The sequence below is a fragment of the Astyanax mexicanus genome, chromosome 14, assembly GCF_023375975.1.
Source record: "Astyanax mexicanus isolate ESR-SI-001 chromosome 14, AstMex3_surface, whole genome shotgun sequence".
NCBI lineage: Eukaryota > Metazoa > Chordata > Actinopteri > Characiformes > Acestrorhamphidae > Astyanax > Astyanax mexicanus.
The window spans coordinates 49,106,466-49,130,307 of NC_064421.1; the positions used below are offsets into that span (position 1 = coordinate 49,106,466).

At 37.8% G+C, this 23,842-nt stretch overlaps 1 protein-coding gene and 1 pseudogene across 1 annotated transcript; both read left to right on the top strand.

Annotated features, from left to right (window-relative positions):
* Window positions 1-1,538: 1,538 nt before the first annotated feature.
* On the top strand, window positions 1,539-8,759 carry LOC111193136 (G-protein coupled receptor family C group 6 member A-like; annotated as a pseudogene).
* Window positions 8,760-9,534: 775 nt separating this feature from the next.
* Window positions 9,535-21,586, top strand: gdf7 (growth differentiation factor 7). The gene is made up of 2 exons (XM_049463448.1): window positions 9,535-9,851; window positions 14,212-21,586. Exons 1-2 carry the CDS (start codon window positions 9,599-9,601, stop codon window positions 15,246-15,248), a joined length of 1,290 nt encoding a protein of 429 aa, XP_049319405.1. The 5' UTR covers window positions 9,535-9,598; the 3' UTR covers window positions 15,249-21,586.
* The last annotated feature ends 2,256 nt before the right edge of the window (window positions 21,587-23,842 follow it).

Here is a 23,842-nt window from a genome sequence, read left to right on the forward strand (position 1 = left end):
GATAGTTAAAACCATAACTGTGGAATACAATGTCCATCTGGACCTTAACTTATACTTTCTCACAATTTGAGAAACTTGACACTATAACAAAAAACATATAACAAAAAACTATAACAAAAAACACAATCTAACAAACAGCACATTATATTTTTAGAATGAAAAAGAGTTGTGTTCTTAGTCAGAATATTATCATAAAGTTCCAGCACAGATCTCATCACATCCCACGTATCAACACTGGTTTTAGTAAAATATCTTACTTTTTCTTTTATTAGCTACATTATTTTATGCGTTTATAAGTTTCAAAAAGCTTTCAATTAGTTTTAAACCCTATATATTCTCAAACTAGTTCATAGTGTTTCATTTACAGACTCAAAACAGACTTTTATAAAAAATTAGGGGGACCTTTATTTTGACAGAACATCGTTTCGGAGTGACGTAAACCAGAGCGAGTGGGGTAAATTAGCATATTAAACATATATTATTTGGATCAACAAATAGAAAGGCTGAAAAAACTGTAAATATTTGCAAATACCTAAAACTATTTTCATAAATGTCCTCCATGTTAAATTTATATATTTTAAAAAATATATAAAAATATAAATATTATTTATATATTTTAAATTACTGGTTGAAACTTTTAACGTTTTAACATTTTAAAAACCACAAATCGTAGAGCATTTCTAGATAGACTTTTGGACTTGCAGATTAAGCTCAATAAAACGCTATAATTATAGAGATGAAATGATATTAATCATAATAAAGCCCTGAATTGTAGAAATTAGCTCAGTGAAGGTAGCCGGCCTCTTGGAAAGCTATTAAAATTAAATTATTTTATTTTGCATAATAAATGATCTTAAGTCACCTTCAGATAATTTAGGAAAAAATGTCAAATTTACCATGTTATGTTATATTGTATTATTTATAGTTTATATATATGTATAAGGGCTGTGACATTAACACACAGCACTGATTAATACTTTCATGATGAATGCAATTAAATGTGATTAATTAAGATTAATTATTGAGAGAGCATGTAATTAATTATTGTAATTAGATGTTTTATCACCTGACAGCACTAATATTTATTGTTATCGGGTAAATAGTTTTAAACTATATCTGCTACAAATGAAAATGTAAACTAAAAGTAACAAAAAGCATCTGTTATGATGATCATGTGTGCAAATGATTTCAATATTAGTTATAAAAGTTAGAAATAAAATCAGATATTTTTAGATAATTGTGTGAACTATAGAACTGCTGCCCTTTTTATACATGACTCCTCCCCTCAGAGTCTGATATTAAAATAGTTAGTTTGGATTGATCTTAATCTTCCAGTCTAAACAAAAACAGCCTGAAGACGATGTTTTATTCAGATTCATATTTGTTTGAAAGCTCATGCAAATGGATTAAAATGCAAATTAATTCCAGAGAGTCATCCTTCTGTTACATTAAATGTTCTGTCTGTCCTCTAAACAAAACAGCAAAGTTCTGCCGGAGCAGCGCTGCTTAACTTCAGCGTTTCAGAGGAAGCTAAACGTTATAAAGATGATTTTGGGTTTAATACAGATTAAATTTCTGCTCTTATTATTTAGGGGCGTGTCCTGTTTTGATGGAGCGAATCAAAGAAGAGTTTTTAAACCAGGACATTTAATTATCGGTGGACTTTTTCCAATAAACAGCCAAAACATCTGTAACACAACCGGAACGCGTACAATGTGTGATCTGTAAGTATTATATCATATTTAATTTGTGCTTCAACATATAGTGGTGGTTAAAAGTTTATAACTTTCCATCAGATTTTCACAAACAAGATCTAAAAGTGAGAATCAAATAAATAAATAAATAAGACTTATTTACACTAGTTTCTTATTTATTGGTGTAAAATAATGAAATTTATACAACTTGTATACAAAACTTCAGTTTCAGCTCAGTTATGCTCGTGGGTTTTCATCCATTAAGCTCTTTTCTTTTATTTAAGATCAGGACTTTTGTCTTTATATAACGTTTTTCAGTAGAATAATCTCTGTGCTTTGGGTCATGGTCTTGCTGCATGACCCATGAGATTCAGCTCACAGATCACAGATGCTGGAGTGCAATGTTTTCCTTTCTCCAATTATAATGCATTTAATTTAATTCACAATATTAATTTTGTTTCATCCGCCCACAAAACATGGTTTTAGGAGTATTCTGAATTGTTCCTGTGAGCTTTAGTGTTCTTTTTGGAAAGAGGCTTTTAACTTGCTCTATTTTTGCAACACAGTGTTATATTGTTCAGTGTTCCTGTGATAACGGTAACCTCATAATTATTAACATCATTCAATAGAATAATAGCTGTTAATTTATTATAAGTTACCTTATAACCCTGGGGAGGGCACTAATGATCTTGAATTTCCTTCATTTCTACTCATTCTGTCAGTTGTAGTAAATTTCTACTCTAATGCATCTAACAATAGAAAAAGCTCAAGCTGTAACTGCTGCTAACTATTGAGTGAAGGCTGTGAATAGTAATGTACATAAACACATTTTTGTGTTTTATTTTAAATAAATTTGCAAGAATTTCAAACTAACTTTTTTACTTTTTCATAATGGGCTATTATCTGTATTTAATTCATTTTTAAATAAAGTTAAAATAAAGCTTAAAATCACCAACCATGAAGGAGTTAAAGAGTTAAACCTGCTAAAGTAAAATTATAGATTTGATTGATTGATTTTACATGTTTGATGTTTGTTACTGATGTCCATTTAGAATAAACAGTAGTACTGTAATGGAATTAAATTTCTGAAGATTCATCATTAATATTTCTTCTACAGTAAGAGTTTGGATCTGGAGTCTCTGCTGAGCAGTGAGGTAATGATTTACGCTATTGAGCAGATTAATAACAGCTCTCTGTTATCCGGGGCGGTAATTGGATATGAGATGTATGATTCGTGCTCCTGCATCTCCATGGCTCTACACGGCGCTTTAGAACTGATGGAGGAACAGACTGATGCTGAGCAGCAGTGTGTGGCTCCTGGTGATTCTGGTGTGAGGAATAAAGTGAAGGCTGTTATTGGTGAGCGGAGTTCAGAGGTTTCGGTCGCTGTCGCTCGTCTGCTCGCTTTACCACTGATGACCCAGGTAAAGAAACTCAAACATGATGCAGAATAACACTCAAAGCTACAGGTAGCTGTTTACCTGACAATAACACACCTGAGCACAGAATTTACATACACCCATGCTCATGTAGCAAAGCATCTAATTTACATATACATATATTACTACTTTGTAGTTCCACAGCTCTGTAAAAATGAAGAGATCACTTCAGTTTCTGAATCAGTTTCTCTGATTTTGCTATTTATAGGTTTATGTTTGAGTAAAATGAACATTGTTGTTTTATTCTATAAACTACAGACAACATTTCTCCCAAATTACAAATAAAAATATTCTCATTTAGAGCATTTATTTACAGAAAATGAGAAATGACTGAAATAACAAAAAAGATGCAGAGCTTTCAGACCTCAAATAATGCAAAGAAAACAAGTTTATATTCATAAAGTTTTAAGAGTTCAGAAATAATCAATATTTGGTGGAATAACCCTGATGTTTTTTAATCACAGTTTTTATCCATCTTGGCATCATGTTCTCCTCCTCCACCAGTCTTACACACTGCTTTTGGATAACTTTATGCTGCTTTACTCCTGGTGTAAAAATTCAAGCAGTTCAGTTTGGTGGTTTGATGGTTTGTGATCATCCATCTTCCTCTTGATTATATTCCAGAGGTTTTCAATTTGGTAAAATGAAAGAAACTCATCATTTTTAGATGCTCTCTTTTTTTCCAGAGCTGTATACTTTTAAACACATTTGACTATTTTTATTTATTTATTAACTACAATTAGAACTGATAAAATGTAAAATCAGTGCAGAACTAAAAGGCTTTTATTTAAGGAAGTAGAAGTTCAATGTGCATCTTTATTATAGAGCACAAGTACTATTTTTACAGAAATGACTGAAAAACAAAGACAGAATTATTATACACATAAGATCAAAGATGTAGAAACTGCACTGATAATATTTGGTTGCATCCTGAACAGATGCTTTTGGAAGCATCAACAAGCTTCTGATACAAGTCTGGTGGGAAATTTGCTCTTTGCTTCTCTTGGTTGAAGTTTTAGAGCTCAAATAAATTAAAAATTAAAAATCCTCAACATGATGTGATTTAAGTTCTGTCCACATACAATATATAATATACAATATACAATATAGGACTTGCTCTTTTTCTCATGCTCATCTTATCTGTGTTTTAGATCAGTTATGCATCAACAAGCGAGTTGCTGAGCAGCAGAAGCAAGTTTCCCTCTTTTTTCCGAACCGTTCCGAGTGATAAACACCAGACCAACGCCATCGCAGAGCTGGTGAAACGCTTCAACTTTGTGCCGGTGGGGATCATCGGTAGTGCGGATGAATATGGAAAGTATGGAGCAGAAAGTCTCTCTGATTATTTTAAAATCTACAACATTTGCGTGGAATTTAAAGAAATCCTGCCGGATAATTTCTCAGAGAATCGCTCAGAGTTCATCAAGCTTCAGAGGAAGTTATCCTCGTGGAGATCAGAGGCCATCGTGCTTTTCACCAACCCAACCAACGCAAAGATCATCATGCAGGAAGTGATCAGCGCTGATAAGAGCAGGACCTGGATAGCGAGTGATGCCTGGTCCACCTCTCAGGAAATTCTCAACCTGGAAAATCTCCCAGACTCTGCTTCCATCCTCGGAATCACGTGTAAAAGTCCCGACGTTCCGGGATTCTCCGAGTACATGAGTAATCTCCAGATCACTAACACCAGCTTTCTCTACAATCTTTTATCTGAAAGTTCTTTCCGCTCTGAACAAACTGATGACCAGAACTGTTCATCACTCACACTGAATAATCAGAACTGCATTAATAAGACGAGCCTCATAAACTTCATTAATAATACGTCTTATGAGGCTTACAGTGTTTATATGGCGGTTAATATAATCGCACACGGCCTTAAAAACATATCTAACTACAGTCAGGCGGATTTCCCTTCACGAACGGTGAGTACACATATATAATAAATACAGTTACTAACAGATCTACACACTACAATAAATAAACAGGGCAGGAAAATACAGCGCCTGCGTTTTATTTTAGAAGATTTGTACTTAAGTATTATTGTACTTTTACATGATGTTTTATTCTTTTAAATTTATTTTAGACCTAAAATCAATTGATGTAAATTTTGCAAATCAGTCATTTGTGTTAAAATGTCCAACTAATTTAACAACAGATTAAAATAAAAACGCCCATACAACTACTCTAATTCCAAACTAATCTCTAATTTAACCCTATAACTATAATTTAATCTCTAATTTAATCATATAACTATAATTTAATCTCTAATTTAACCCTTGAAGTTGAAGAAAACAACAGTAAATGAGCAGGTGTGCCAATACTTTTATCCATATATTTTATCCACTCAGCTGGCATTTCTACGTTGATGTTTTGGTTGAATAAACATTGGATTTGGTGTTGATTTTGAAAAGTGAATCAATGTTAATATGGTAAAGTTGTTTCAGTGTCGTAGGTTCAACCTTCAATAAACTCACAGCTCATATTTCATTCTCTCTCTCTGAATCTACATCTCTGATCTCATCTCCCATCTCAGACGGGTACTATACCTAAAATACTGTTATACAGTTCCTACTTTACCCATCACTACAACTATTTATTATATTTTCAGAGAAGTGTTGAGCTTATTTACTGCATCAGTTTGGATCTGAGGGTCTTTAATTTCTGTGATGTATTTTGTTTTTTAGCTCACAGAGGCAATAAAGCGTCTGAATTTCACATTGGATAATAAATCATATATCAGTCTGAATGAATATGGAGAAGTAGATATTGGATACAACATTTTAAAATGGGAAACTGATAGACGGAGGAGGATCAGAAGGATTGGGACTTTTGAGGAAAACCACCTTAATCTGTATCCAGGAGAGACGGGGCAGGAAAACAACGTAAGATTATGTTACATTACTTTTTATACCTAATTATTTTATAGTAAATATCTTTGCTTTCTGAGAAACAACACTGAAACTACATTTTCTCTGTGTTGTTTTATTAGGTGACTCAGTTTAACTGCTCTAAGTCTTGTAAAGCAGGACAGGAACTGATCAGCCCTCCTGAAAACCCCTGCTGTAAAACATGCAGGAACTGCAAATCCAATTTCTTCTCTACAGACGGTGAGTCCTGAAACCACACCCACCCGTCTGATCTGTTTATAGACTAAATACACCACACACTGAATCTGTGTTATTATTTTATACTCAGCACTGTGCTGTTATACCTGTAGGTGGCGCTCCAGGTCAGTCTTTGGGTTTTAATGGCAGAAATTTATAAGGAATTTTAAAACATTTCTCATGTTTTCTTTCTGTTCTCTGTCTCTGTGTTTTTCCTGCTGTTCCTCCTGTTTGTTTATTTGCCTTCCCCTGCATGTGCTCACCTGTTCACCTGTAGCTCCGCCCCCTTGTTACCCAGTCCCAGGTGTTTCCTGTTTCCTGTCCCTGTCCGTGTGTGTATATATAGTCCATTTGTTTCAGTGTCTCTTTTCGGTGCATTACTTTGTGTTTTTGTGTCTCTATAAACTCAGTGTTTCCTTGTTTCTTTACTTTATTGTTTGTTTGTTTGTTTTGTTTGCTTGTTTATTACTATAAGTTCTCGCAATTGTTTATTTGGTTAATGCTATAAAAATATATATTTTTTATTTATTTAAATCTTTATTTCCTTCTATTTCTACATAATATACCTTTAATGGTGTAGATGGAGTATAGTAGCCAGCAGATTTATCTAATGTTAGCAATGTTAATAAATGACTATGAAAATAAAAATCACCTCAACATGCTTTCCCCCATAATTTAACCCACCAAAAAGAACTGTAAAGAACTGCTTCTCAAATTCTACTTGCTAATACCATTCGACGGATTGTGTTTTGTTTAGGATGTAGTAGCATTAGCTCACATGTAGCAGTATTCAGTTTTTGACATTTGAAAATTCATGTCCATTTGGTTTTTTAGACTTAAATATTGGAGTACAAGAATGAGAACTAAAGATTACATCACAACTTCAGTGGTCTGTTATAAAAAAAATGGTGCACTAAGATTTTTGTTTCTCTGAAACTAACAAGACTTTAAATATTTACAGGAATGAAATGTGAACTTTGCGGTGATTCTAACAGCACTCTGTGTCCTCGAGCTGCACCTCAGTTCCTGCCCTGGAGCAGTGGATTCAGTATCGCTCTGGGAGTCTTCGCCAGCGTCGGCCTGGTTCTCACTTTAATCACTATGGTTTTATTTTGGTTAAATATTCACACTCCTATCGTGAAGGCTGCAGGTGGGATGATGTGTTTACCTGCGCTGGTGTCTCTGCTGGGATGCTTCAGCAGCGTCTTCCTGTTTCTGGGGGAACCTGCTGAATTTACCTGCAAGGCGGCGCTGCCTCTCTTCAGCCTGTCCTTCACCGTCTGCGTTTCCTGCATCATCGCAAACTTCCTGCAGATCTTTGTTGGATTCGCGTTCACTCTGAAGTTGGGCTACTGGCTGAAGCGCATTAATCAGCCGGTGGTTCTGGTGATGGCGAGCGCCGGCGGGCAGGTGTTTATCTGCACTCTGTGGCTGGCTCTGGGTCCACCTTATAAAAACCGTTCAGATGATGAACAGGTGGTTGAGTGTGAAGACGGGTCTCTCGCTCTGTTCGTGATCGCGCAGATTTACATCGCTCTTCTCTGCATCATCTGCTTTATCTTTGCATATAAAGGGAGGAGGCTGCCGGGTCTGTATAAGAACGCCAGGTTCGTCACCATCGGCATGCTGATCTATTTAGTGGTGTGGATCATTTTTATCCCCATCTACTGTACACTCAGGAACACGGAATTCACGAGAGAGCCGTAAAAGCCTCGGCCATACTGCTCTCCGGATACAGCATCCTCACCTGCCACTTCGCTCCTAAAGAGTTTATTTTAGTTTGGAAAAAAGAGCTGAACGATGAAAATGTAATCGTACAGCAAATCAGAAAGCATTATGAAAAAAAGGGAATAGCAGTTCTGTCATAAAAAACAGCCTTTAGATATATTTAAGAGCAGAACGAGAAAAAGAAAAGACAAAGAAGACAAAGACACAGAAATCACTTTTAAATCAGCGGAAGTGTAAAAGTTATTTAGTCTTTATTATGTTTGGGTGATGTTTAACTTCTTAAAAAAGTTTTCCTTTTACCTAAATGCCAGTTCTTTCAATACATAAACTCTACAATCTGCTACAGCAAGTCCACATCTGTAAAGCGGCTGCTCACCAGGGCAAGCTCAGGCAGCACAGAGGATTAGCATTAGTGATTAGCATGTTCACCTCCCAGCACTAGGGTTTTGGGTTCAAGTCCCCGTCTGTGTGGGAGATCATGGAGATCAGGTCAATTGGAATAAATTGAATAGTCTAAATGAATCTGGTGTGTGAGTAAGTTTGTGTGTGTGTTCCGGTTAAGAGTACGCTGTGCAATATTACAAGTGTTTAAAAGTGTTAAATAAAAACATCCAGAAAATGTGTCAGACTGACCGTTCGATGCTTCAGCTGGGTCGATGTTTCAGCCTCATGTACCTCATTTATTCAGGCTTATGTACTAAAAGTACAGAAACGAGTTTAAACATATGTGTGTAGTTTGATTAGTGTTGGGTTAAAGAGAATACAGTGTAAATCATTTTTTGACAAATGTTTTGAAAAATGTATATATATATAAATGGTATGTCTTGACATGACTTATTCTGACACTATGTGGCTGTAAATTGTCTAACAATTGCAAAAGAAACCCAATATGACTAATAATATAGCCTGTGTATGTTGTGTTGTAGTTTGTAGTTGTTCAGTTTCTACCTCTCTGAGATGTAGATTCAGAGAGAGAATAAAAAATAAAATTCTTCATTTTTTATCAGGGAATACAGTTTATTTCTTCTTCTATATAATTTTGAGCATCCTGAATGTTCATGCTATGGTTTATTAAAGGTTAAACGTACGACGTTGAAACAACGTTACCATATTAATGTTGATTTACTTTTTAAAATCAACACCCAGTCCAACATTAATTCAGTGTTAAATGCCCGCTGGGGTGGTGGAGGTTCGGCTGGGTGGTGTAGTGCTGGATCTCAGCAGTAGATGGAGACTCAGGAGCACTGAATCTGTTTTGGGTTTTGAGCGCAGAAACAGTAAAAAGCAAACCAGAGCAAGTATTTAGATTAAATACTAAAGTAAGGATTAACAATCTGATTTAAATACATATGAAAACCATAGGAAGATAAAAAAAATTAAAAACAGAAAAAACATTTAATAGTGACCTCTGATCAGAAGATATATTCCTTTTAAATACATGTTCTTATGTTTTTTACACCATTAATGATTGAGGATATTGTTGATCACCTCGAGGAGGGTGTGCAGTTCCCCGGTTTTGGGCGCGGAGGCGCAGCAGGGCGCTTCTCCAGTAAGGAGCGGGAAGGGGGAGTTCCCGCAGCTCCGCGCGCGCGGCCAGACTCTCCTCCAGCTTTTCTCCCGGAGTGCGCCGAACATGAGCCGCGGGAGAGCACGCGCTCCGCTCTGCCTGTGTCTCGCGCTGTGCTGCGCGGCCGCGGCGCTGCTGGATGCGCTGCCTCCGCGGAACGGATCCACCGTCCCTGTCCACGTCCCTGTCCCTGTCCCGTCCTACATGATGACCCTTTACCGGACCCTGTCCCGCCTGGACCGCCGGGGCTCCAACAGCAGCCTGGCCCGGTACCGGAGACACGCGGACACCGTCACGAGCTTCACACTGCGCGGAGAAGGTGGGACTTTATCTATATAACTTTATCTATTTAACTTTATTTAACTTTACCTATTTAACTTTATTTAACTTTACCTATTTAACTTTATTTAACTTTACCTATTTAACTTTACCTATTAGACTTTACCTATTTAACCCCAGAACTGACTGAATAGAGGCTCTCTGCACTTTTCTCCTTAAGAAATCTTTTAGCAGAGGCTCTGATTTCATACAGCAGATCAATCAGTGTAATAATGTTTTAATGATTCTCTGTCTGGGTTTATGATCTTTTTCTGTAGGACGGAGAAAAGTGTTCATATGTTTCTTTTTATTTTTAAAGTCACAAAATGTTTTTTTGTCCAATCTTGGCAAGAGATTCCTCTATTGTAAACATTTAGCAGTAAATGGTCTGTATAGAACTTTTATTGATAACAATAATTTTTGGTATTCTGTAAGGGCTGGGCGATAATGTTAAGAACAATCTCGATATTCTTTACAATTATGATACAATTTCTAACTTTTTAACTTTTTTAACTTAAGTTTTTTTTTTGAAAACAGTGTTGAGAATTTACAAAAATATGCAACAAGAAATGTGCTCAAATGGGTTCAGAATAGCTTCTGTAGACCGCATTATTACAAATTACACATTATTACACATTATTGCACATTATTACACATTATTACACATTATTACACACTATTACCCATATTTACACATTATTACACATTTTTACACATTATTACACACTATTACCCATATTTACACATTATTACACATTATTACACATTATTACACACTATTACCCATATTTACACATTATTACACATTATTACAAATTATTGCCCATATTTACACATTATTACACATTATTACAAATTACAGCATTGCATTAAAAACGCAGCAGGATGAGTCTCAGACTCTTCGCCGGTCTGCACGGTATCACCAGGTCGTGCCAGAGATCCAGGCTCTTCACTACAGTGGTGAAAAGTTGGGGGTATTATAACGTCTCCGCGGCACTCTGACATTTTTATGAGTAAAAATTGGTGCCTGTTTCATCGGGACGTTCGTTTCCAGATGGAGCTGCTTTTAAAACGGCTTTCTTCAAATCACACATCAGGAACATGAAGTCCAATGTGTCGAATTTTCACCATGTGTGATAAATAAGCCTCTCGGCCGAAATGCTGAGAGAGAGACTCTCCTCCAGGTGCTGCTGATCAAAAGAGAAGCGACTGATTCTAAACTCATGTTGGAGAAAAGAGAGAGAGAGAGATCTGCTTTTTATAAACGCAGTAAATGAAGTGAAGTGAAGGAGCCGAGGACTGTCCTTCACCCAATCAGAGAATAGAGTGAGACAGGTTTAGAGCTGTCGCACTGCCGAGCTCACGACTCTCGGCCTCACGCACGGCCCAGCTGTGTTTAACACGTCTAATAATAATAATCGCTGTTTAATGGGTTGAGTGTGAAATGAAAAACGCTGAAGCAAATCAATCCGACGGCGGCGCTAATGTCATAATAAAAGCAGCCACACATAGTCCTTTAAAGATCTGTTAAAACCAGGTTTTATAAAGAATTTAACAAATGGTAATTTAATCAGCAATTATTTGAAAAGCTTAAGAAATGATCTGCTGATAAAACTCAGCTTTTCTTTCTCTGAGGAGAAAAAGAGAGAAGTTGGCCTGGAGTCTCAGACCTGCGTAAAGAGTGAGGGGGAGACTGGAATGAAAGCTAATTCCCAGACTGCTTTCTCAGGTCATATTTTGTGGGTTATTTCATTGTTTTGTCTGGCAAACGGATATGAGCTGTAGAAGAGGACGCTTTCCCCCTCCTCCTGTTCACCTTTCATTACAGCAGCAGATCCCCGTCCAGACCTGAGACACAGACAACCAGCAGACCGGGAGACAAGATACCAGGAGACCAGGACACCAAGACACCAGGAGACAGGAGACCAGGAGACAAGGAGACAGGAGACCAGGAGACCAGAAGAACAGGAGACCAGGAGACAAGGAGACAGGAGACCAGGAGACAGGAGACCAGAAGAACAGGAGACAAGGAGACCAGGACACCAGGAGACCAGAAGACCAGGAGACACTGAAGGAGACACTGACAAGAACTCAGCTTTTAGTCGTTGTCAACTTGTACCTCAGAAACATCACCATAGCGACAGCTTTACATGAGACAGATAAACCTTCTGATCTCCTGAAGATCAATGGCCAACAATATTAATTAAATTTCTTTTGGAGCATTTCTATTGGTTCATTTATCTTAAAAACAGTTTTCTGTTGGGAATTATGCCTAAAAGTAACAATAGAAATAAAAAAGCAAAAATGGAAATACAAAGATTTTGAATCTCCTATTGAACTCCTCCCCTCGGCCCGTCCTGTCCCTGTCTTGTCCCTGTCCTTGTCCTGTCCCTGTCCTGTCCCTGTCCTGTCCCTGTCCTTGTCCTGTCCCTGTCCTGTCCCTGTCCTGTCCCTGTCCCGGTTTGTCCCGGTCTGTGTGGCCGGTCTCTGCAGCAGATGCTGAGCTGTTAGTAATTACCCATCATTCCTTGTTCTCGTCTAATGAAGCTCAGATTGGGTTTGATAGGGCAGATGTGGCTCCGGCTCTGGTGCTAAATGCTCATATTAGAAGAATCTGCTTCATCTTTTAGGCGTGAAACCGCGCTGTGAGCTCCGGTTGCTCGGTGACTCCGGCCTGTTCTGGGTCTCAGGACCTTTTCTGGATCTGATTCCTCTAAACTTCTCTCCTGCGTGGATTCAGAGACGGATCGGCTCAGATTTACAGATTTAGAGCTGCAGAATCTTCTGCCTGAGAAACACTGAAGACTAAACAGCTCTAAATCTGCTGTTTCTGTTTTATATCTATCAGTTCAGGAACGTCTGGATCTGAATGTCTAGAGGAAGGAAAGGGTGCGGTGGGGTTTTCCACAAAAACGTGAAAAAGGTGCAAAGATCAGCTGATGATCTGTAACCAGATAAGAAGCACTAAAATATATGAGGAAAATCAGCTCACTGTTCGTTATTGTTGAAATGGTCATATATAAGCGATAATGATGAATCATTTCTGTCATTTTTATGAGTATTGTAAGTCAGGTGACCCACACCTGTGTTAGGTTGTGAGGTGTTATCTTGTGAGTGAGGCTAAAGCATGCTCATAGTGGATTGTATCCAAGTCTTGTTGAGGTAAATTCAGATTTGTTGTTTGCATTCATGTTAAACCAACCAGTGTAACTGCAGTGGTACATTTCTGGCTAAAGCATGTTAAAAAAAGGATTTTATGATGCAATTTTTGGTCCAGAAAGAATATTTTTTTGTAAACATACAGTGCCAGTCAAATGTTTGGACACACCTCTTCTTATTCAGTGTTTTTTCCTTCTTTTTATGATTTTTTTGAATATTGAATACTGAAGTCTGTATTTTCTATTCTCACCTCCTTCACCGTTTTGGGGTAAATTAAATCTGAATCAGTTTTAGGAGCGTCTCCAGGCCCCCCACCACTCCCCCCAACACTCCCCCCCCACCCCTCCTCCCACCCCTCCTCCCACCCCTCCTCCCGAATTTACAGCCTTTCTGTGGAGCAGAAAGAGAGGAGAGGGGCTGCTGGAGGCCGTGTGCTCTCAAGGCCTTTTCTCACTCAATCAGCATAATTATCAGACGTTGCCAAACGACCGAGCAGATCGACAGGTCAGCCAAACTGCCGAGCAGATCGACAGGTCAGCCAAACATTCTCCACCTGGCCTGGCCCGCCGCCGCCGCTCGCTCCGCGCTCAGAGAGACCGTTTCAGAGCGACTGTTTTTCTCATCGAGGAGAAGAAGAGCCGACAGTGTCTCACTGTACCGTTCTCTCTACCCCCAAACAGCTGGAGTTTATAAACCAAACTAAAATCTATTTAATACTGACCCTCTATTTAACTCCTATCCAGCACTGCGTACATCACTTATTTACAGTCCCTGATTATCAGTAAAATAATTATTAATATTAATATTTTCAGTTTAAACAGATAAAAGCAACTATTTGGTTATAGACTGTTCATCAGAAAGGTAGTAACAGTAACGAATAATATACTATTATAATCTACAGGTAATCATGTTTAAAATCATAGGTATATTATTAAATAGTTATGTATAAATGGTACATGTCAGCTTACTGTCGCTGTCATGCAAGAAAACAAAAACGGTATCTCCAAATCAGCAATTTTACAGGAGAAGGAAAAAATACTTTTTCTATGAAAAGCTTAGTCTTAATAAAGAAAAATTGTGATTAATCACAATAAATGTACATATTTTTAATTGATTGAAACCAATAGGGAAAAAATATTATTTTTATGTTATTTTTATATATTTTAATACATTTGTATATTTTTCTTTTTTTGTGTTTGCAGATCAGTCCTCCTCCGGGTCTCATCAGCGCTACGTGTTTGATATCTCCGGCCTGTCGAGGGCGGAGGAGCTGGTGGAGGCGGAGCTGCGGGTGTTTCGGACGACTCCGCCCGACGTCGGGAGGTTACTGTCTTTAGGAGGAAGCATGTACCGCCTCCTGCTCTACAGCTGTCCCTGTCCCGGATCGACGGGCCGGCCCGTCCTGCTGTCCTCCAGGACCATCGACGTCCTGGACACCGTCTCGGCCACGTGGGACGTGTTTGACGTCCTGTCCAGCGTGAGATCCGGCAGCAGGGCGGAGCGGACGCCGCGATGCCGCAGTCGGCTGTGTTTCAGCGTCGCTGTCGTTTGCGAGTCGACGAATGAAAAAGTTTATCTTCCGCTGCTGGGGTTCGGAGGTGGAGCTCGGGCAGAGCAGGAGAGAGCCCTGCTGGTGGTGTTTTCCAGAACCCACAGGAAAGAGAATCTGTTCCGGGAGATCCGGGAGAGGATGGAGGCCGTGCAGGAGGAGGCGGGGTCGCCCCGCGGGTTCGAGGGGAGTGGGAGGCGCAGGAGGAGGCGGAGGAGGAGGACGGCTTTAGCTGGACGTTCCAGTGGAACAGGAGGAGGTGGAGGGGGTGGGGGAGCAGGGGTTGGAGGTGGAACAGTGGGTGGAGCAAAAGGTGGTGGAGGAGGTGGAGGAGGAGGTGGAGGTGGAGGAGGTGGAGGAGGAGGCAGGAGGAGAACTCGGTGTAGCCGTAAGCCGCTACACGTAAACTTTAAGGAGCTGGGCTGGGACGACTGGATCATCGCGCCTCTGGATTACGAGGCGTATCACTGCGAGGGGGGCTGCGACTTCCCCCTCCGCTCCCACCTCGAACCCACCAATCACGCCATCATACAGACCCTCATCAACTCCATGGACCCGGAGGCCACGCCCCCCAGCTGCTGCGTTCCTTCCAAACTCAGTCCAATCAGCATCCTGTACATCGACTCGGGAAACAACGTGGTTTATAAGCAGTATGAGGACATGGTGGTGGAGCAGTGCGGCTGCAGGTAGCAGCGCGAGGGCGGGGCCGGACCCTGACGGCCCCCCGGGACCCAGAACTTCAATCAGCCTCACCTGAAGCACCTACATCCTTAGAGGAGTCTCACAGGAGGAGTAAATGCCACTATATTTCACCTGCATTCACTTATTTACAGGAGGTTCTTCAATGTCCTTTTTAACAACACGGCTGTTTTAGTGCTGTAAATGCAGCAGCTTACAGTGTTACACTGTTTTACACTGGTTTACACTGAGATCCAGCGGCCCAGTGATCCTGGTTTATCAGAATCTTCTTCTTTAAGGACTAAAAATAAGGATCCAGATACAAACCTTACTCATAAACACTTCAGTTTCAGTGTCTCCTCATGTGAAACTAATCCAGTTTAAATAGGGCTGAACACTGCAGTCACTACATGGTTGAATAAGGTTCTGCCTAAATACGTCTGATCTGAACACATAAATCAGATTTGAGCCATTTCATATGTGGTCTTAGATCAGACACTCACCCAACAGGTGGTCTTGCAACTGAAGTGAGGATGATCTGATTAGATCAGGTTAAATCAGATCAGATCAGTCGGATCTGCACAGAAGTGCTTATAACATAGACGTAACACAAGTGCCTAAACTATTAACAGAAACCCTGCAGTAGATATCACCTCTGCACTTATACAGGTTAAGCTGATTCAGTTAACAGCGGTTTATTAACATTGACCTGCAGTAGAAATACTCTTCCAGATCAGTGTAATTACACATTCTCACCAGAGCGGTCTCTAAATCCCCAAATCCACCAAACTACAAATCGACACTTTAAGTAGATTTTGAAGTAGATTTTTTCCCTGAATGTGAGTGATTTTACATTTTTAAAGCTGTGTGAACACATGAATCAGATGTTTGCAATGTTCATATGTGGTGATTTAGATAGGACCCATAATGAGAAGTGCCAGAACAGTTCTGATTGGTGGAATCTGACCTGTAATATAGATTAAATGCCTATGTGCCTTAATGCCTATGAAGGGTAGGTCTTTAGCAGTAGATGTACTCTACATACTCTGTTAAAATCTTTCTTTTTTTTCCACAATTGACTTGAATACCTCAATACTGAAGTAACACATGCCTGATCGGAAAGAAATAAAGGCCAGGAATTCCAGAAATTACAGCGCATCCCGATAATGTAAACGGAGCGATAGAGTGATGAAAAGCCTTTTCCGTGTCTGAAGGAAAATTTCAGGCTGTTTTCAGCACAGACGTCGGTTCTCCTTCAGACGCGTCTGTTAAATGTAAAGGACGTGAGAGGCTCTGCGGGACAGAGGGATTAAATTTGGGACGGAGGGAAAAAAATCTGAAGTGAGAGAAAAAGAGAAAGAGAGAGAAACTCCAGCAGCTCTAATCAGAAGCGGCGCTGCTCCACTCAGAATTGGCCTTTTTGACTCTTTTCTGAAACTGGTCTCTTTTCCTTTTGGAGCTGGAGTTGTTTTTATAATCACGAGGCTCACTGGATGATTTATTGAGTCCGGCAGTTTCTGAATTTTATATCCAGATAACCCACACACATCTGATGCTCCCCAGAGCGACATCCCGCCTCCTTTTCTCAGCGTCGGGGACAGAGATCGACCGGCCCACAAGAGGAAGCTCACTAAACACAAGCTGTTCGCCGGACGAGCCAATCGTTTCACGTCTCACTCTAAACGCCGCTCAGGCTAAAGACCTTTATGGGTTTTAGAGCTCGTGAAAGTGGGAAAATGGGAAAGTGGGTCGGTTTCAGCTAAATAAGCGCAGTTGACGCCACGTTTGGCTTCAGCAGAACGACAGAAAGGCTGTTCTATGAGTAACGTCCAAAAGTGATAGATGACTTCACTGCACTCAGTGACCTCAGACCTTACTCTGTGAAAGAGGATTCAGAGCCAAAATCAAAATGATTCTCGTGCGACACCCCTTTCACCAGGGTGAACTGAGAGTGGAGGTCTGTCTGCTCTACACTTTATTCTGCTGAATCTGCTCTTTATCCCCTATTATACAACATCTCCATTAAAACACACCTTCTCACCTCCTACACCTGCTTATTACAGTTACTTTCAGTTTAGCTCTCCAGCACAGAGACTGGAGCAGTGTTAGCTTTAGCATTAGCTGCTAACTGTAGCGCTTGCTTTTACACTGTCTGTTTACCGTGTTAAAACAAGCCATCAAACCAAACTGAACTGCTTGAATTTTTGCACCAGGAGTAAAGCAGCATAAAGTTATCCAAAAGCAGTGTGTAAGACTGGTGGAGGAGAACATGATGTCAAGATGCATGAAAATAAAACTGTGATTAAAAACAAAATATTGATTTCTGAACTCTTAAAACTTAATGAATATGAACTTGTTTTCTTTTCGTTCAAATTAAACAGTTTAGGGCTTTAACCCAAATGTGATTGGTCAGTTAAAAATGCTTTGTGGAGATTTGGAGATTTGCTTATTTTATAGTAGATTCTGAAGGGGGTGATGTAGTTAATGATAGAGTAATATGAACTAAAAAGCATTGACTGAATCGAGTCGAGTGGTTAAACAGTATTAGATTGAGTTGTTTAGTGCAGTTAGTGTGTAAATGGTGGATATTACAGCTTTTATTGCTTTTATAACTGCAGTTTAGATCATGTGGATGGTCCACTCTTGTGGTTGGAACACTGTGAATTTGTTCTCTCATCACCTAAAAAAGCCGAGTCTCAGGAATGTGTACAGCGAGTTGTTTATTTGGGCGAGCTGGTGGACAGTGTGGTTGTGTTTATTGATGAAAGGTGACCGATGGAACTCATTTCAGAGCGCCGTGATGCCAAAACTCTGCGGTTCCTCTGTTTAGATGTTCATATTATCTGTGTGCTGGAGGCCCAATCCTACTACTTACTGTTTATTCAGCACAAGTAGAAGTAAATACAGAGCATTTCTAATCAGTTCCAGAATTATCCATAAATCCACTCCTTCTTCTGTGAGGAGAAAACAGTGAACTGGTCCGTGGAGCTCGACTTCCTCGTGTTTCTCGTGTGGTATAGTGAGATTTAATTCACTTTTCAGAACAAAGCGATGGAGAGAAACTCACATGATGGCCATTTATATCATATATCATATATTTATATCATATACATGCCGTCATCACATACTTCCATAAAGACACTCAGCTTTCAAATCTGATACACGGCCAGAAATAATCAAATAAAGCTGCAATAAAAAGGGTTCTTTAGCGATGCTGTAGAATATAAACAAACATATGTTTATTATTATTATATAAAATGATTATATGAGTGTGATTAAGAGATTCAAATAGATAAATAACACCCACATCCACTAATGTCCACTAAAGTTATTTAACTTTAAAATATATTTTATATACTGTATAAATATATCTACAGCTCTGGAAAGCACTTCAGTTTCTGAATCAGTTTCTCTGATTTTGCTATTTATAGGTTTATGTTTGAGTAAAATGAACATTGTTGTTTTATTCTATAAACTACAGACAACATTTCTCCCAAATTACAAATAAAAATATTCTCATTTAGAGCATTTATTTACAGAAAATGAGAAATGACTGAAATAACAAAAAAGATGCAGAACTTTCAGACCTCAAATAATGCAAAGAAAACAAAAAGTTCATATTCATAAAGTTTTAAGAGTTCAGAAATAATCAATATTTGGTGGAATAACCCTGGTTTTTAATCACAGTTTTAATTTCATGCATCTTGGCATCATGTTCTCCTCCACCAGTCTTACACACTGCTTTTGGATAACTTTATGCTGCTTTACTCCTGGTGTAAAAATTCAAGCAGTTCAGTTTGGTGGTTTGATGGTTTGTGATCATCCATCTTCCTCTTGATTATATTCCAGAGGCTTTTAATTTGATAAAATTAAAGAAACTCATCATTTTTTTTCCAGAGCTGTAGATCATAGTTTAACAGATCCTTTATAAGCTTTATGAAGTGTTGTTATGCAGGTAATGATCAGAGCTGATACTGCAGTGTTGTATTCTGTGTTTATTGAGTGTAATATAAATGCATTCCAGGCTTGACCGATATTTTACCCCGGAGAGATTTAACCCGAGCGCTGATTGTAGGATCGAGAGTCATATCTACAGAGAAAAGCCATCAAACAGGCTTTAATAAACTCAGCTGGATCTTTTTAGCTGCAGAAGTGTTTGGAGTTTGGGTCGTTACCCTGAACCTTGTCCGATCTTCTATCTGAAAGATAAGATCTGAGCAGGATAAGAAGAGACTGACTCTTCTTCATCATTTTTAAAACCCTAAACCTCCTCCCTGCCTCGCTCTACCCCGTATATAAAATACACACAGCCTTCAGTTTTAATGCAGAATTATATAAACGGCGTGAAAATAGCTCTTTATTCAGAGTTATTATAATCTTATGCACAGCGCTCTACTATTCTGTACTTTATAATTCCTTTCCCTATTAAAGAGAACAGGATTGGTCTAAATTAAGGTGTTTGAGTTGGTTTATGAGCTGTGGATGGTTTAGCTTTATTCCCAAGCGAGTATTTCTACAGATATTTACATCAGTTTAATAATAATTCTAATATAAAAACAATCATGAGTTTGATCTTCTAATTAAATCAGCAAAAACTGTGGAATTTTACATTAGAAACGAGTCACTGAGACCTTTATTAAAAAAGACTCTCCGGATGTTGCCACTGTGAAATTAAGACTCCAGCTGATAATCATGTGAAAACTCATTAGTTTTGGTTGGAGTTGATGCAACAGGAGTTGCTAAAAGTTACATTTATATTTAAACAATAATACGCTTGAGGTTTGTGCTATAACGTGTAATATTGGCACTGCTGTGCTGCGATCGTAGATCAGTAATATTACACATTATAGCACAGTTCCATTATCACTGTTTATTGAAAGATTTTGAGTTAAGACTTTAAGAAAATAGGCCTTATCTCTGAAAAAATGCGGTCCTTTGAGTTTTAGAGCTGTATGAATATTCATGAGCAAGCCGAAATCCTGTCTTTCATCAGAGACCACTAATCCAGTGAACTTAAACAGGACTAAACAGAAACACAGTTTTTTTCACAAAAAACAGCTCACATAGCATTTCTTCATACTGGAGACACAACTAGACATTTTAAAATGAATTTAAAAACTTTAAGTTTAAAGTAAAAGCTTTTAAAGTGTTATTTTCAGAGCTGCTGTCAGATTATCTGTTTATCACATTTCACAGTTCTGAGCTGCAGAATCACAGTGTTTAACTCATACAGATGAAGGGAACAGTTTTATATAAGGATAATTATGTTTCTTTTACTGCAGTTCAGTGAAAAAATCATACATTCTTTACAGAAAACACAAACTAAAGCAAAGTAAGTGCTGTAAAATCAAACTTTAATGTGTTTTATATTTTTGAATATTTTAAATACAGCAAATTAATGACCCATTTGTTTGTTTTCTGTAGACGAATTACACATTTAGATTTTTTTAGGAAATTAAACAAACAGCGCCCAAAAGTTTTGCAGATAAATGTGACGGACGGTCGTAAACATGAGATGGAAAACTTGTTACGTGTCATGCCATGTGACTCATCAAATATGTTATAAGGAACCTCGTATCTTTATATGGAGAGTTTTAGAAAAACAAACAAACAAAAAATGTTCATACATTTTATTTTTAAGTTTAAGTTTTAAGATGATTTCTTTTATTTCAGTAGTAGTGATTTTTTAAAGTTTACACAGTAAAGAGAAAAAACACCTGGAGTTTTTTTAATGACGTATAAAAAGGCAGTGATGGGTTTTATATGATCAGTTTTGACGATTAGTTTTTTATAAGAAAGGCTGAATAAAACTCTTTTAAAGTGCAGATCTTAATTTAATACTTTTATTATCGTTTCTTATTAAGTGTCTGTTTGTGTTGTGAATATTTTTTTTTTTTTAATGTTTGGTGAAAATGGTGAAAGTGAAGTGATTTTATAAAAACAGACACGAAAACAGTCTTATGAGAAATTACAGGAAACTCTGATTAAAATACACACAGATTATCTTCTAAATAAAACGTACAGGAAACAAACATTTCAAAAATTTTAAAATCAACAAAACACAATTCTTATTTATATTATGAACTAATCAGATCAGAAAAAAACGAACACAAAAAAGATTAATGTGCCGTTACTTTCCAAACTTTCTGTTAATTTAAGTAAATAAAATATGTCTGTATTTTAATCAGAGGTGGTTTAACTTTATTTTAATGGGACTGTAAAACATCTTTAAGATCGACTGTCTGCAACTTTCTTAATTACAGGAACCTTTAGGAACATTGACCCTGCACTGTGTGCATGTGTGTGCACGTATATAAAGGTGTGTGTGTGTGTGTGTGTGTGTGTGTGTGTGTGTGTGTGTGTGTGTGTGTAAGATAGAAAAGACTGTAAATAATTGAATTGTAAATTATCTGTAAACAGTTATGTATTTTTGTTTTCTCTTTTGGAAATATTTTTAGTATATAAATATATAAATGTAAAAAATCTATATCTATATAAATTTCAAAGGCAAAATTAAGCACACATTGTATCATCACTTTTGTTTATATTTCACATTTTTTTATTTATCGTTTTTGTACAGATGATTGTATTAAAGTAAAGACTTGTTATAAAGGATCTGCTGTGGAGTTTTTTTCCCAGACGTCTGTCTGTCTCTCGGCTCACGGATCCAGAATCTTTACTGCGTTTGTGTTTTGTCTCATTTTTCCGCCAGAAGAGATACAGGAAGTTTCCAGGTGATTCTGAATTCCAGTGTTCAGAAGGAGGGGGGATAATGTCTAGCACTGGCAACCCAGTCATACAGTCATTCTGCATTATGGGCCCCACTATCCATCAGCTCAGTTAAAACTCCACACTCACAGCTCTATTCTTACCTGTTTCAGTCTCTTTCAGAATGAGTCGTTTAAGGGCTCTGACACTTTTATGCAAATAAGCCCATGTTTACACTGAGTGTTGGGGCTTGTGCTTATTAGCAAAACACAAACAAACTAGTTTATGTTTAACTGTGATTGAAACACAAAACTCATTATTTGAAAGTTCTTACATCTCCCTCATCTGTTGACTTCACATAGACAGTAGGTACAGATCCCTCCCTCAGACAAAGTCCGCTAGCTAATCCTGGCTATTCCAGCTGTGTACTGTTTGAGGTTTTCAACCAGAAATGGTGTTTCTTTAACTGATCTAGTGGGCGGGGTTCATGGATTAGGGGTAGAGCCAGGATGGTTCTATGAAATTTTCCTTATTGTGACGTAAAAATAGAGACATATGATTCCTGAAACCAAATTATTTCTGCTGTCTAACAGAAAACCGACGGATTTCTTTCACATTTACATGCAAAAAAGGTTTTGCATAATATGACTGCTCAAATGTATCGTTTATATAAGAGTGTGATAAAAAAAATACTCTCCAGTGAAAACAAGTATCTCCATTTGTGTCAATTTTAATTTACTACAAAATTTTAACACAAAAACTCTCTTACACTGTGTCAACATTTAATAATGGACCAATAGAAACTCTTCAAAATGACCCAAAATTAACTTTTAAAAATTACGTTTTTTTCTCTCTCCTGTAAAGTCGTTTTAGAGATACTTTTTTTTTTCATTGGACAGCGACGATATTCACTATCCAGAAACAAACAAACAAACAAACAGCAACAACCAACCAACTAAACAAACTGGTATCTCCATTTGTTTCTTCCTCAGGTTTTTCTGGGTCATTCTACAGAAATGTCCAGTTTTTAAATGGCAAAATTAACATTAACATTCTGTAACATTTTAGAATATATATGTAAATATACAGAGTTTTAGAGTTTATATAAAGATCAGAACGGCCTTTCCTGAATTTCTGTTAATAAGAATATTGTTCATTATAATATAAAGTATTATGAAACCTGTCTTTATGAAGAGAAGTACTTTATAACATGTTATGGATGTTATTATAAGTACTTATGAGTTATTGTACAACCTTATTAAGGTCATTATAACACATAACACATTATAAACAGAACTTTTAGGAAGTGCTACCATGCATAAAAAAATAGAAACAAAACAAATAAACAAACATAACAAAACTCCTCTTATTAAATCAGTTATTTAATCAAACCGGTGTTTATAAGTGTTTATAAATGTGTTTGTAATGAATTTTGTATATATTTTCACTGAACAAAAATCCAAACAAAACAAATGAAAACAAGCAGCTCTATTGTTTTCTATTTTTATTTTTCTTCAGCAGCAGCAGCTCTGATTCCCCGAGGATCAGATACAGAATCAGAACTTTATAAATTAAACAGTGTGTGTGTGTGTAGTGTGTGTAGTGTGTGTAGTGTGTGTGTGTGTGTGTGTGTGTGTGTGTGTGGCGTCCTTCTGAAAGTTTTTAGAAATGATTGAGCTGATTGTGAGTCTAGAGAGAGCTGTGTGTGACGGAGTTTCAGCAGGAGAGAAAGAGACGTCTCATTCAGAGACACACCGTCCAATAAATCACTAATTTACTGTTACTGATTCAGAGCTTCAGCTACAGCTCTGGATAAAATGAAGAGAGCACTTCAGTTTCTGAATCAGTTTCTCTGATTTTGCTATTTATAGGTTTATGTTTGAGTAAAATGAACATTG

What these genes read in the sequence shown, in the direction of transcription:
- gdf7 (XM_049463448.1), top strand. Translation starts at nt 9,599, where the DNA reads ATGAGCCGCGGGAGAGCACGCGCTCCGCTCTGCCTGTGTCTCGCGCTG. An exon ending in CTTCACACTGCGCGGAGAAG is followed by an intron (nt 9,852 to 14,211) that starts GTGGGACTTTAT and finishes TTGTGTTTGCAG; the next exon opens with ATCAGTCCTCCTCCGGGTCT.